The sequence below is a fragment of the Sinocyclocheilus grahami genome, unplaced genomic scaffold, assembly GCF_001515645.1.
Source record: "Sinocyclocheilus grahami isolate Dianchi unplaced genomic scaffold, SAMN03320097.WGS_v1.1 scaffold645.1, whole genome shotgun sequence".
NCBI classification, from domain to species: Eukaryota; Metazoa; Chordata; class Actinopteri; order Cypriniformes; family Cyprinidae; genus Sinocyclocheilus; species Sinocyclocheilus grahami.
In genome coordinates, this window is record NW_015505824.1 from 598866 (window position 1) to 613113 (window position 14248).

The 14248-nt window shown below is 37.8% G+C and overlaps 1 protein-coding gene across 1 annotated transcript in view; it reads left to right on the top strand.

The window, feature by feature from the left end:
- The window catches only part of LOC107558436 (nectin-4-like), a 22496-nt gene extending 8334 nt beyond the window's left edge, over positions 1 to 14162 (top strand). The window contains exons 4-12 of the mRNA XM_016242100.1: positions 1 to 18; positions 2266 to 2382; positions 5671 to 5788; positions 7351 to 7502; positions 7861 to 8020; positions 8140 to 8215; positions 8652 to 8708; positions 8881 to 9054; positions 12825 to 14162. The exon at positions 1 to 18 is cut by the window's left edge and continues 144 nt beyond it. Coding sequence (XP_016097586.1) covers positions 1 to 18; positions 2266 to 2382; positions 5671 to 5788; positions 7351 to 7502; positions 7861 to 8020; positions 8140 to 8215; positions 8652 to 8708; positions 8881 to 9054; positions 12825 to 13265 — 1313 coding nt within the window. The 3' untranslated portion in view covers positions 13266 to 14162. The remainder of the gene's footprint in view (positions 19 to 2265; positions 2383 to 5670; positions 5789 to 7350; positions 7503 to 7860; positions 8021 to 8139; positions 8216 to 8651; positions 8709 to 8880; positions 9055 to 12824) is intronic.
- The last annotated feature ends 86 nt before the right edge of the window (positions 14163 to 14248 follow it).

A 14248-nucleotide genomic window follows, 5' to 3' on the forward strand; every position in this document is an offset into this window, starting at 1 on the left:
GACGCTTACGCACACAGAGTTGCCCCGTCGCGTGAGGCAGATCAGTTTTTTGTTTGTCTTGGTCCGCCAAAGAAGGGATTTCCGGTGACCAAGCAGACTATGGGTAGGTGGGTGGTCGAGGCCATCTCACTATCCTACGAGTCCTCTTGCCTCCCATCATCTATGGGGGTCAGAGCGCACTCGACCAGGAGTATGGTGGCCTCCTAGGCTTTCAGCTTGGTGTGGCCTTGCAGGACATTTGTGCTGTGGCGGGCTGGTCCTCTCCACACACTTTTGTCCGCCTTTACAACCTAGACCTGGCTTCTACCCCAGGTTCCCAAGTTCTCTCTTCGTGATGTGCTCATAGGATACACACACAGGCAGGGACTTGGTAGTATGGCGCAGTGGGTATTCTCGTTCCCAAAGCGTCTCGACGCAGCTCGAGTTCCTGAAAGGGAACGTCTCTAGGTTACGTATGTAACCATGGTTCCCCGAGGGAACGAGACGCTGCGTCTCTTTGCCATACTCCCTGCATCCCTGCAGGCGCTACTTCATCGAAGCTGGTTTGCGCCCGGCCGGATGTGCCTTTATGCTTTCTGGTGCTTACGTCACCCTGCTCGTGACGTCTCGCTGCTCCATTGGACGGATTTGACACGTGCTTCAGAACGCGGTCACGCAAGGGCGTTCCCAAAGCGTCTCGCTGCAGCGTCTCGTTCCCTCGGGGAACCATGGTTACATACGTAACCTAGAGACGTTTTCTGAACTCTTCCACAGATGTGTTGCTTGACACAAACCTGTTTCTAAGCTCTACAGGCAGTTCTTTTGCCTCAGTGCTTGATTTTTGCTCTAATATGCATTATCAGCTATTCTTTTATTAAGACGTGTATGCCTTTCCAAATCATACCCATTCAATTGAATTTGCCACAGGTTAACTTCACTTGAAGTGTAGTAACATCTACAAGCAATTTGAATGCTCCTGAGCTAAATTTCAACTGTCCCAGATAAGGGTATGAATACTTATGCAATGGAATCATTTTAGTTTTTATAATTTCTAGTTTTTGTTTTACAATTATGGTGTATGGAGTGTAGACTGATGTGGGAAAAAAAGTAATTTAAAGCAGTTTAACATAAGGCAGCAACATAACAAAACGTGAAAAAAATGAAGCAAGGCACTGTAATATTATGAATAATATAAAATATTACGAATAAAATACACATAGTATAACTACCAATTTATCAATCATTCCACTGTTTATGGTTGCCACATTAATATAGAATTCAAAAGATGTGCTTTCTGATTTTACAAACAACTTCCAGCACAGCTCATCCAATAGAATTTATTTATTTTATCATATTGCTGTTGCCACCATATTAAAAACGCGATTAAAAGAGTGGCTTATTACTTTATTTGATTAAAACCATTTTCTCTCTCTTTGCTCTCTCTTTCAGCAGCCTGTGTAAGTGGAGAACAAGAACAATTTCAAGAACCCTCGGAGTCCCCCTGGGCTCTGCAGTCTGTGGCAGAGGAGGAAACGCGTTTACCCTGTCGATTCAATGTATCCAACAGTGAGATTAAGGTGGTGCAGGTGATGTGGATTCGAGAAAGATCAAATGGAGGTGTAGAGCAGATTATCACTGCTCATTTCAGTGAAGGCCAGACAGGTAAAACAAAACTTAATTTGTTACATATTTTTCAGAACGTTATTGTTCTTTCATTTTACTAATATTGTTATCACCAAAGAAAACCTTGCATTTCCAAAACACCCTTTTACCAATAAATTAACACATTCTGCATTGTTATCGCCATGGGTATAATGAGGCATCAATGTGTACATTGGTTAATGTATGTATTTCAAAATATGACCGTAAAAGCTTTAAAATACCTCTCTGTGAACAGGGGTCCAAGTAATATACACTGTAAAAAAAGATTTTTTTGACTTCAAAATTTCATGTTTAATTTAAAGTGTTACTTTCCATTTCTTTGTAATTATTTTAAAGTTTAATCACAATTTCTGAGTAAGAACTGTTTCAAACTAAATCATATACCATATTTTTTTAAATTGTGGACTTCAAACAATATCCTTTATAGGGAACTCTGAGTCATTTCAAATATGTTATTCTGCAAGGTTTAATCAGATTTTTGGCTCTTCCTTGAATCTGGTAGTGTAACTATACTAGTACTGTACAATTGAATGTTATATTAGTAAAATGAAAGAACAATAACGTTCTGAAAAATATGTAACAAATTAAGTTTTGTTTTACCTGTCTGGCCTTCACTGAAATGAGCTATCCAGTTTTCTCTCCACCCTCTCCGTAACATGAACGGGCAGAAGCTGGACTGTCTGGTCTGGCATCCATCGCAAAAAGGTCCAGAGAGGATCTCCAGTAACCTTATAGTACACTGTGAGTCCTAATCTCTCACACTTATTGTAAATCTATATCAGAAATGTCTGGGTTATAATTCCACATTTTTGTGACATGCTTTTCCCCTCGAATTCTTATTACTGTAAATAAAAAATGTAACGCCAGCAATATCATCCTGTTCAATTCGGTGTTAGTTGAATTAAGTACAATACTCCTATTTGTACAATGCAGTATTTTTTATGTTTTTAGTAGTATATAATTTTAATTAAAAAATCCATTATAGTAATAATAATTTTTTTATAATTATCTTTTCGCTACTTAAAACAATGGAGAGGAGGATATGTCCTTAATTATCATTAATCACTTATTCAAAATATAATTTCTTATTTCGAACACTAAAAAAATGCTAGGTTAAAAACAACCATTTCTGGGTTATTTGGCAGAAATTGGTTAGATTTGGTTAAAGGGATAGTTCACCCAAAATGAAAATTAGCCCATGATTTACTCACCCTCAAGCCATCCTAGGTGTAGATGACTTTCTTCTTTCAGACGAAAACAATCAGAGTTATATTAAAAAATGTCCTGGCTCATCCAAGCTTTATAATGGCAGTGAATAGGTGTTTTTTATCAATAGTCCAATAAAGTGCATCCATCCATCATAAAATGTGTCCCACACAGTTCGGGGGGTGGGGGTGGGGGGTTAATAAAGACCTTCTGAAATGAAGCGTTGCGTTTGTGTAAGAAAAATATCCATATTTAAAACTTTATAAACTGTAATCTCTAGTTTACGTTAACTGTTGTACGCGCGTTCACGAGAGAGTGGCATTCCAGCGGATGACGTAGGCGAACGCGGAAGTGATGAATGCGGAAGCGCAGCGGAGAGAGCAAAACACCGGTCACGAATTAGAAGTGCAAAACGAAGATTTGTAAAGAAAAATGGCGGAGGATTTCAAGATAAGCCAAGAGGGAGACCTTTGGTTTTCTTTTGGTTTTCCTTTGCTGTAAACAAATCTAGGTTCTCGCGAGACTAGCATATTCTCACCGGAGCTTACGCTACTCCTACGTCATCCGCTGGAACTCCACTCTCTCTCGTGTACATGCGTACCGCAGTTATAGCAGAAGCTAGGGATTACCGTTTATAAAGTTTTAAATATGGATATTTTTTCTTACAAAAATGCATTAATTCACTTCAGAATGCCTTTATTCACCTCCTGGAGCTATGTGGGACACTTTTTATGATGGATGGACGAACTTTATTTTGCTTCAAAATCTGGACCGCTACAAACAGTACTGAGATTAGAGAACATATTTTAACATCAAAATAAATTTAATTCAGTATTATAATGAATAAAATCAGTTAATGTTATTTATGCATCTCGTGTCTTTGTTGCATTGCGTAAAATAAAATAATTTACAGCACAGTAAAGATTTATAGATATACATAAAAACGTATACAGACCTTTATTTCACTGAAGAATTAGGTGCCAATTAGCCGTGAGAACCGCTTTCTCCTAAAGAGGATGCAAATAGCCCACCCTCTGGTTGTTTCATCGGAAGGAGGGGGAGGGGTGTATAGTTTCAGCTGTCAGTGAGATTGCCATTAACCCAACGTCTGGGTAACAAGAAAACTACCCAACACTGGAAAAAACGACCCAACAGACTCAACCCTGTGGTTGTGTAGAAAAAAATAACCCAGCATTTTTTAGAGTGCAGTGTTCTAGTTTTAAATAAATATATTAAAGACATTTCTTAAATTTATATATTTTTTTGTCAGTTTCTGCAAGTACTTTTTATAGGCGATGAATCTTTAGTGCTATACATTCTTAAAAATAAAGGTGCTTCAAAAGGTTCTTCAAGCGATGCCATAGAAGAACCATTTTTGGTTCCACAAAGAACCATTCAGTCAAAGGATCTTTAAAGAACCATCTCTTTCTTACCTTTTTGTAATCTGAAGAACCTTCTTTCGCCACAAAGAACCTTTTGTGAAACGGAAAGGTTCTTCAGATGTTAAAGGTTCTTTATGGAACCATTTAGACAAAAATGTTCTTCTATGGCATCGTGAAGCACCTTTATTTTTAAGAGTGTAGTTTATCTAAAATTAATTTTGGCACTCCTTAAGAATTATTTTGATGTCTCTTGATGTCAAACCACAAAGCCAAGTTATAAACACAAGCTGCCAAAGTACATTCTCTTCAAAATAATTTTTAATGTTGTCCTTACTGCAGTATGATTGATGTACTGTTGCGCCACACATTTTATTAGAGCCACAACAAGTTTTATAAGTCACCGCCTGGATATGACTCAGAATGATTGTGAATTTCAAATCTAAAACTTGTGAAATCGTGAAAACAATTGTGAATTTTATAATGTAAATCTAAAACACCTTTCCTGTTTACTCAGCTTGTGAAATTTAAATATGACAAAACTGTTGTTTCACCTGTTAATGTCGACTTACTGTATGTGACTTCCCTCTGATGTGTTATGACACGTGGACATCTGTTTATTGTCTTAATCGATACTATGACTATTATTCTCTCTGATTCCTCACTACTTTTACAGTCATAATAATGTCTTTACTTTGGTTCTCTGAGAATGAAAATCAGTCATCATTTAGTCACCTTCATGTCTTTAGAAACCCATTTGACGTTCTTACTTCTGTGGAACTCAAATGGAAAAATTCTCAAGAATATCCTGGTTCTTCTTCTTGTTTTTCTCCTGTTCAATTACAATGAAAAAGAACTGGTGCTTTTAAGCATCAAACAGGATGCAAAAGCAGTTGAAAGTTTTGTGTAAAGAACAGCCTGAAATTGAAAATCTGGACATCAGACTAACTCAAGATAATGAAAGAGTTAACGATGTCTGAGAATGTGCTTTTCAGTGAATCAATCCATTCGGCTCACAAAATCAATCTGAATGATTCATAAATCGGACAGATCTGGTTTGTCTGTTCCTCACTTAAAATGTTTGACTTACATATAATATGCACAATTTTATGGTACTTTTATGTCATTTTTAAATCTTGAAAGCTCCAGTCCTCATTCTGTATGACTGCATTGAAAAAACAACCAGAACATTATTTCAACGTATCTCCTTTTGTGTTCCACAGAGGAAAGAAAGTCATATGGGTTTAATTTAATTGCACAATTTTTTTTATAATTCAAACATATACATACCAATATTAGAGTTTGTACGGTGTCAACAAAAGGATCAGGTGAACGTATTGGTCAAACGGGAAGTTCATCACAAGTTCAAACAAGAGGCTGCAACGTGAATTAGACAAGCCTGATTGTGAGATCTTTTTATGTGTGTGTTCATGTGTATGTATAGACCCTCCGAATGCATTGATATCTGACTATGAGGACGGCTGGTATGCTGAAATGCAAGGAGCCGCGCTACAGTGCAGCGGTCAAGGAAATCCAGAACCTCAGCAATTCAACTGGATGAGGTAAAACTGTCTATCTGCCTCTCTCAATCAGTTTGTTTGTTCATCTTCCTGTAAGCCTGTCTTGTCAGTTTAATTCTGTTTCGGTTGGCTTCTCTATCGGCATGCCAGAGTAATCTCTAGGTGTGGACGAGAAGGTTGTGGCCTAAATTCACGAGTGAGTTTTTAATCGACTCTATCAGATAGGTAGAATCTTAAGAAGTAATACTGACACTCATTGAAATGCATTCATGAACAATAATTAGTCACAGTTACACACCTATTTTTTTGGTATTTTTCAGTATGGGTGACTAAGGGGGTGTAGACATGGACATTTAGATGATCACGCAATTCCTGAGACAAACATTCTCTGGTTTTCTCCACCTCGAGTGGGGAAACCTGTTCTCTGGCTCCTCGGTGTGAATGCAAAGTAAATGAAGTAACTGTGGCCTGGTGTCGTGTTGCAACTTGCACGGCAAACAGACAGAGCGCATTTTCACACGGAGGGAGAGCGCGGGGGATGAGAAAAGACTGGTGAGGGGGAGATGAGTGGATTTATGACGATGGTGTCAGGAGAATTTGCCTGCGTGTTTGTGTGTGTTGTCGGATGAGTCTTACCACTGTCCTCATGCAAATTGCGCCGTGCTGTATGAAAAACATGTAACTTATAGTTCCTGGTATAAGCTGTGGACAAAGTTCTTATTGTCTACGGAAGCACTGAGTGGGCCCGTTTATGATTTTAGCTAAATAAATAGGCTTCTCAGCTTTTAAAAAGGGGGAGAAATGCACTTGGCAGAACTAAAACTAAAAATCTGGCAGGTGCCAACATAGGTAGTTTGCTTGGCAGCCCTCATTCTTAAGCACCATGCAAGGTAAACAAAACAAAACAACTACCTAGACTGCATTAAATTTCTGATTTTGTTGTGCTGTCAACATAAAAAACTGGATCCTGATGCAAAACCAACTGAGAACTACTGCTTTAAAGCATTGTAAGAAATTAGTTTGGATTTGTTTTTTCTAATAACAAAAATATTTTGTGATAAAATCACTAATGAACTGAAAGTGATACAGATCAGGGACATTTTAAGTTGATATTCATGAAATAATTAATCCAAAAATCAATTGTTATGTGCAGAATCCTACAGTATAGATTCTGTTGTTTTCACAGTACAGTTTGGGGTCAGTAACACTTAAAAAACTGAATACTTTTATTCAGCAAGGACACGTTCTATTGGTCAAAAGTGACCATAAAGACAATTATAATGTTACAAAATATTTCTGTTTCAAATAAATGTCATTCTTTTGACATTTCTATTTATCTCAAAGTACCCTGAAAAAAAATGCATCGCGGTTTCCACAAAAATATTAAGCTGTTTTCAACATTGATAATAATAAGAAATGTTTTTTGAGTAGCAAATCAGCATATTGGAATGATAGAAGGATCATATTAGAATGATTTCTGAAGGATCATGTTCTGGTACAGATCAAGGACATATTCAGTAAATAATTAAGCATAAATTAGATTCTGTTGTTTTCAATGTCTGTTTCTGATTGTGGGATTGAATCATATTTCATTGTTCACACAGGAAAGGTGAAGCTCTACCAGAGGGTGTGACTGTGGACGGTGGCACGCTGCGCTTTTCCAGGCCCCTGAGCTTGACAGATCAAGGAGTTTATGTCTGCACCACCACCAATCTGGTGGGATCTGGAAAAGCTGAGATTCTAATAAATATATCAGGTGTGTATAAAACCCTTCACCCATGTTGAAGTGCAGTGCACCATGCTGTCATCTAGTGAAGATAATATGCAACTGCGTGTTTCATAATCTAGCAAATTAGAAGAATAGTTCATCCAAAAATGAAGATTTTGTCATTGTTTACTCAAACTCATGTCGTTCCAAACCTGTATGATTGATCTGTGGAATGAAAAGTAGATGTTAGGCAGAATATACAAGCTGCTCTTTTCCATAAAGTCATTCTCTAAAAGAACAAAAGCGCCATAAAGAAGTCTGTATGACTCATGCACACAAATGATGACAGAACTGTTGTATTTGAATACAATTGTAATTCATAAGTTTTGTTGCATGTTTCTTTCAGAGTCGCCTCCGAGTCGCACACCAGTGAACTACATGCTGATTATTGTTATTGCTGGTGTTGCTGCAGTGATTGTTGTCACTCTTATCATAGTGATAATTTCAGTAAACCGCTACTATAAGCGCAAAAATCAACAACTGGCTATAGAGCTGGATGCAAAAAAGTAAGAAGATTTGTCTTACTTTCTGAACATAGAATCATTTACATGACTGGTGTGATTATGAGAATTCCTGTACTGCACACCTGTACTTCAGTCTGTCTCTGTCTCACTGTCTTTGTAAGGGAGGAAATCAGCACTCTATCAAGACAAGCCTCGTTTAGGAGAGTCAACTCAGGAAGCACAGAAAACAGATACTTGGTAAAAATATACACACACAAAAAAATGTTTATTGATATTCCAAGGTTTGGGGTCGGTACAATTTTTTAAATGTGTTTAAACAAAGTCTCTTATCTTCACCAATGCTGCATTTATTTGATCAAAAATAAAGTAAAAATAATAATATTGTGAAATATAGTTAGTTTGTTAGTCTTCAGTGTAACACGATCCTTCAGAAATCATTCTAATATGCTGATTTGCTGCATAAGAAACATTTTATGAAATGTTTTATTTGAACTGCTTGTGTTATCTATTTGGCATTATCTAATGTAATGACATTCATACATTTTTTACACATGGCTTAAGTGTCGAATTACTTTTTGGGGCAACTGTATATACTATGTACACAAGGGATGTATATTATTGTATATTGAATCTCCCTCCCTCTCATTTTACCATTTATGTCTTCTTTTTAAAGGACGACAATAATCATTTAAGAGTTGAAGGGACAATACGCACAAGTTTCTCCTCACTGGTTGGTCGATTTTTTCATATGCCGTTTTCAAAAAAACCTCTTTTATACATTTACCAGTCACACTCTGCAGTTATTCGTTATGATACACAATATAATACATTCTTAATTATCTTCACAATTATAAGGTTTGTTTTGTTTTTACATTAAAAACCCAAAATGTTTACTTTCACAGGATCGTCCTCGCTCCAGGGATAGTCGTTCCACTCTGGGAGGGGTGGACTCACTCGGTCGCCCTGCAATTTATAACACTTCCAGAAGAGGCCGAGAAAAACCCATGGACAGAACTGAAAGAGAATCCACTCGGTTGATGATGGAGTCTTATGAGCAGGACAGTAACATGTCACAGGTATGAGATAAGATTCACGAGGCTGCTTGTGCGGTTGATGTATATTGCCACTTTCACAAATAGAGCTGCAAGTTGTTGAAAAAGAACACAAAATAGTTTCCGGGTTTTTTTTTTTTTTTCTTCAAAAAATGGTTAGTGAATAAAGGTGCTTAACCTTCCTAAAGAAAATGGTGTTCATTCAGATCAGAAGAAATTGTCTTGAATTCATTTTATATAAAGTTTGCATTTTTGTAACCATGTTACTTGTTAAATATGTTTTTTTAATAACTCTGGGATAGCTAGTTTGGGACTAAATGTTGGTTTGTAGTTATTGGGAAATTTATATGTCCCATACGCTACTGTTCGAAAGCTTGAGGTCAGTAGCTTTTTTTTTTCCATTAATACTTTTATTCAGCAAGGACACATTTGATTCTTTTGGCTTTTCTACTCATTAAAGAAGGGTCATGGTTTCCACAAAAATATGAAGCAGCACAACTGTTACAACATTGATAATAATGAGAAATGTTGAGCAAAACTATATTCTATATTAGAAAACTATCTAACTATATTAGAGTGATTTCTGAAGGATCATATTACACTGAAGACTGGAGTAATGACTGCTGAAAATTCAGCTTTGCCGTCACAGAAATAAATTATATATATTAAAATATATATTTTTTTATTGTAATATATTGTAATAATATTTCACAATATCACTGTTTTTACTGTATTTTTTTATCATATGCATGCAGCCTTGGTGAGAATTATCAGCTGCTTTCAACCCTAAAGCCCTTTTGAATGCTAGTCGAGATTTAACAAAAAAATTGTCTTACAACTTTGGACCAATGTTGGATTTTTGAGTTTGGCAAAAATAGTCAAGGCAATAGTGAAAAAAAATGTAATGAGAAAATGGCATTTATTGTTGAAGTTACTGTTTCTACAGTTAAACTGTGGTAATATCCACCCACCATTTATTATTAAAAACTTGTTATATGGTTCAAATTGGCTACTTTTCATGATTTAAGTTATTTGTTAAATCAGTTTATCTAAAATGTGCCTTTATTTCTTTAAAATTAGTAAAGGGTCATCAAAATGTACCCTAATTTTATGACACCTTTCTAAGGTTTTACCCCAAATTCCATGCAAATACTCTAATAAAAACACTTTTTTATTGTTTATGATCTGATAAATCTAGTTCTTAAAGCTTTAGTAACTCTCAACGGTTTAGTAATGCTAACACAGTTAAAGTGCCCCTATTATGCCATTTTTACGGTTCCTAATATTGTTTTGGGAGTCTCCTACAATAGGATTAAATGCGTGCAAGGTCAAAAAACGCTTTCGTTTTCTCAAAATATGCATTTAATATAATCTCATTTTCCAGCGATTCTCAAACGATTCGTTCGAAGCAGTTCAAAAATTCAGTCTCTCTGAACCCCTCCTTTCCGTGAGCCTGCTCTGCTCTGATTGGTCAGATGGCCTAGTCTGTTGTGATTGGTCTACGGCGTACAGCGCATGTGGGAAACGATATGCCTATTTCAACAGTTCTGTATTCTGAATGCTCTATAGAAAGTATAAACATCTATTATTTATCATACTTACAGGTTGTGATTCAGTGGAGCAGCTGGTCCAAATAAACAGGATACTGATCCATCTTTCGACAGCAAGCGTATGTGAATCCCGTGTTGAACTCCCCGAGATTAGAGAAGCAGTCGTCAGTAGAATGACGTGTTTGGGCGGGGTCAAGTAGCCGGCGGGCCGGCCAACGTAGAACTTAGGCGCGCATTATGCAAATGTGTTACCCCATGACGTGTAGCCGTCACGGAAGTGGGATTACTAACGACTCGTTTCAGCTGTTCAGAGTCTATTCTTTATTTTGGGAGACAATAACTTTATTTATCGTGCACTTTCAGCTTTACAACTTTGCAGATCGTTTACATTCACATACAGCTACATTACACACTGCATGAAAGGCAATATTGGAAATGGCATAATAGGGGCACTTTAACATATGCTTTATCAAATAATTGTGCATGTAAGAATGCTCATAATCACATATTTACAATCATGCTATTCAGGAAACCCATCTTCTCCCTCCTCTCCACCCCTCTTCTTATTCAATGGAACAGGCTATTGAAATTGTCCGGTCTCGGAACGGCAGCGCCATTCTCCCAGCAGAGGGGAGGCCACAGTCAGGAGGAAGTAGCAGAGGGGGCAGCAGAGCAGCAGAGGCGCCCTTAATATCCACGTACCCGACTCTTACAGATGAGGAGGAAGAAGATTCTGTGAGCCCTACGGATTCACGGATTCACAGAGGTTTAATGGAGCCTGACGGTTATGAAAACGGCGGCAGCGAGACGGCGAGTTCTCAGATATCTGAGGCGCTATCCAGTCATTTTGAGCGCACTAACGGCACACTGCGGCCCAAGTCGAAACCCAATAACATCCTGCTCCCGGCCCACACAACACTTTTCCTTCCACCACGTAGCCCAACTATCCACAAAGCTCAGATCGTTTAGAGGGTTTGTTTGGAAACGTCTTTATCGCAAGACAAAGTCATCGCAAAGCCACATATATACAGTTGATATTACAACAGAAGGATGTGTTCCTCTGTAATTTCACTCTCCAAAAGGCTGTGTCTGGACAACTAACCTGAAAATAGATCTTTTGTTTGAACTTCTATATGAATACTTTCTCAAGGTGGCAAAACATGGACAGAATGACCATCATCTTAACTAAAACCTGCTAAACAATAGCAGCATTACTCAAACAGTTCCTCAAATAATTGCATAATCCACTGTGTATTCTGGAACTGGGACGCTTGAGTATTATGGGTCACAACATGTGTTTCAGGTACAGATTAACTGGAATCCGCCAGAGTTGAGCTACTCCGTGTGACCAGGGAATGGAATTAAGTTTTTTTTTTTTTTTATTACAACCTAAGGCTTCACTTGAATTACTGTTGATGGAGAAAATACTACATGAACTCTTTTCTGGCGAGTTAATCCTTCACTGTGACTTTTTGATCATGATGTCTGTAATCCAGAGGTGTACAAATGGTGTTTAGACATATTTTTTGAATATATGTGTGTATTATGTATTTTTGACTGGAAACTACCCACTGCATGAATAGTATTATGAAGTATGGCATTACCATGTTATGAAAACGGCTCCTGTGTGTTCACAGAATGGCATTGTCATTGTAGGAGTGACATTGTCATTGTTTACAATGTTTATCAGAATCAGAATTCGCTTTATTTGCCAGGTGTGCGCAAACACATGAGAAGATTTATACTTCATAATGTACTAGTAAATGTATTTAGTTTTAATAAGCGGGTAGTATTACCGCAAGCTCCTGAGATACTCCTGTGATCTTTCTATCTTACAAAATATAAAGCCATGGGTCCTGATGGTAACTTTGGTGTATTTAATTCACTGCAGTGTATGGGGGTTACTAAATCATCCCTAACAACTGCGTGTATGCATGTTAGATTAATATCAAAAACGCTATGTGTTACCCCATGACGTGTAGCCGTCACGGAAGTGGGATTACTAACGACTCGTTTCAGCTGTTCAGAGTCTATTCTTTATTTTGGGAGACAATAACTTTATTTATCGTGCACTTTCAGCTTTACAACTTTGCAGATCGTTTACATTCACATACAGCTACATTACACACTGCATGAAAGGCAATATTGGAAATGGCATAATAGGGGCACTTTAACATATGCTTTATCAAATAATTGTGCATGTAAGAATGCTCATAATCACATATTTACAATCATGCTATTCAGGAAACCCATCTTCTCCCTCCTCTCCACCCCTCTTCTTATTCAATGGAACAGGCTATTGAAATTGTCCGGTCTCGGAACGGCAGCGCCATTCTCCCAGCAGAGGGGAGGCCACAGTCAGGAGGAAGTAGCAGAGGGGGCAGCAGAGGGCATAATTCGCCCTTAATATCCACGTACCCGACTCTTACAGATGAGGAGGAAGAAGATTCTGTGAGCCCTACGGATTCAGGAGTCCACAGAGGTTTAATGGAGCCTGACGGTTATGAAAACGGCGGCAGCGAGACGGCGAGTTCTCAGATATCTGAGGCGCTATCCAGTCATTTTGAGCGCACTAACGGCACACTGCGGCCCAAGTCGAAACCCAATAACATCCTGCTCCCGGCCCACACAACACTTTTCCTTCCACCACGTAGCCCAACTATCCACAAAGCTCAGATCGTTTAGAGGGTTTGTTTGGAAACGTCTTTATCGCAAGACAAAGTCATCGCAAAGCCACATATATACAGTTGATATTACAACAGAAGGATGTGTTCCTCTGTAATTTCACTCTCCAAAAGGCTGTGTCTGGACAACTAACCTGAAAATAGATCTTTTGTTTGAACTTCTATATGAATACTTTCTCAAGGTGGCAAAACATGGACAGAATGACCATCATCTTAACTAAAACCTGCTAAACAATAGCAGCATTACTCAAACAGTTCCTCAAATAATTGCATAATCCACTGTGTATTCTGGAACTGGGACGCTTGAGTATTATGGGTCACAACATGTGTTTCAGGTACAGATTAACTGGAATCCGCCAGAGTTGAGCTACTCCGTGTGACCAGGGAATGGAATTAAGTTTTTTTTTTTTTTTATTACAACCTAAGGCTTCACTTGAATTACTGTTGATGGAGAAAATACTACATGAACTCTTTTCTGGCGAGTTAATCCTTCACTGTGACTTTTTGATCATGATGTCTGTAATCCAGAGGTGTACAAATGGTGTTTAGACATATTTTTTGAATATATGTGTGTATTATGTATTTTTGACTGGAAACTACCCACTGCATGAATAGTATTATGAAGTATGGCATTACCATGTTATGAAAACGGCTCCTGTGTGTTCACAGAATGGCATTGTCATTGTAGGAGTGACATTGTCATTGTTTACAATGTTTATCAGAATCAGAATTCGCTTTATTTGCCAGGTGTGCGCAAACACATGAGAAGATTTATACTTCATAATGTACTAGTAAATGTATTTAGTTTTAATAAGCGGGTAGTATTACCGCAAGCTCCTGAGATACTCCTGTGATCTTTCTATCTTACAAAATATAAAGCCATGGGTCCTGATGGTAACTTTGGTGTATTTAATTCACTGCAGTGTATGGGGGTTACTAAATCATCCCTAACAACTGCGTGTATGCATGTTAGATTAATATCAA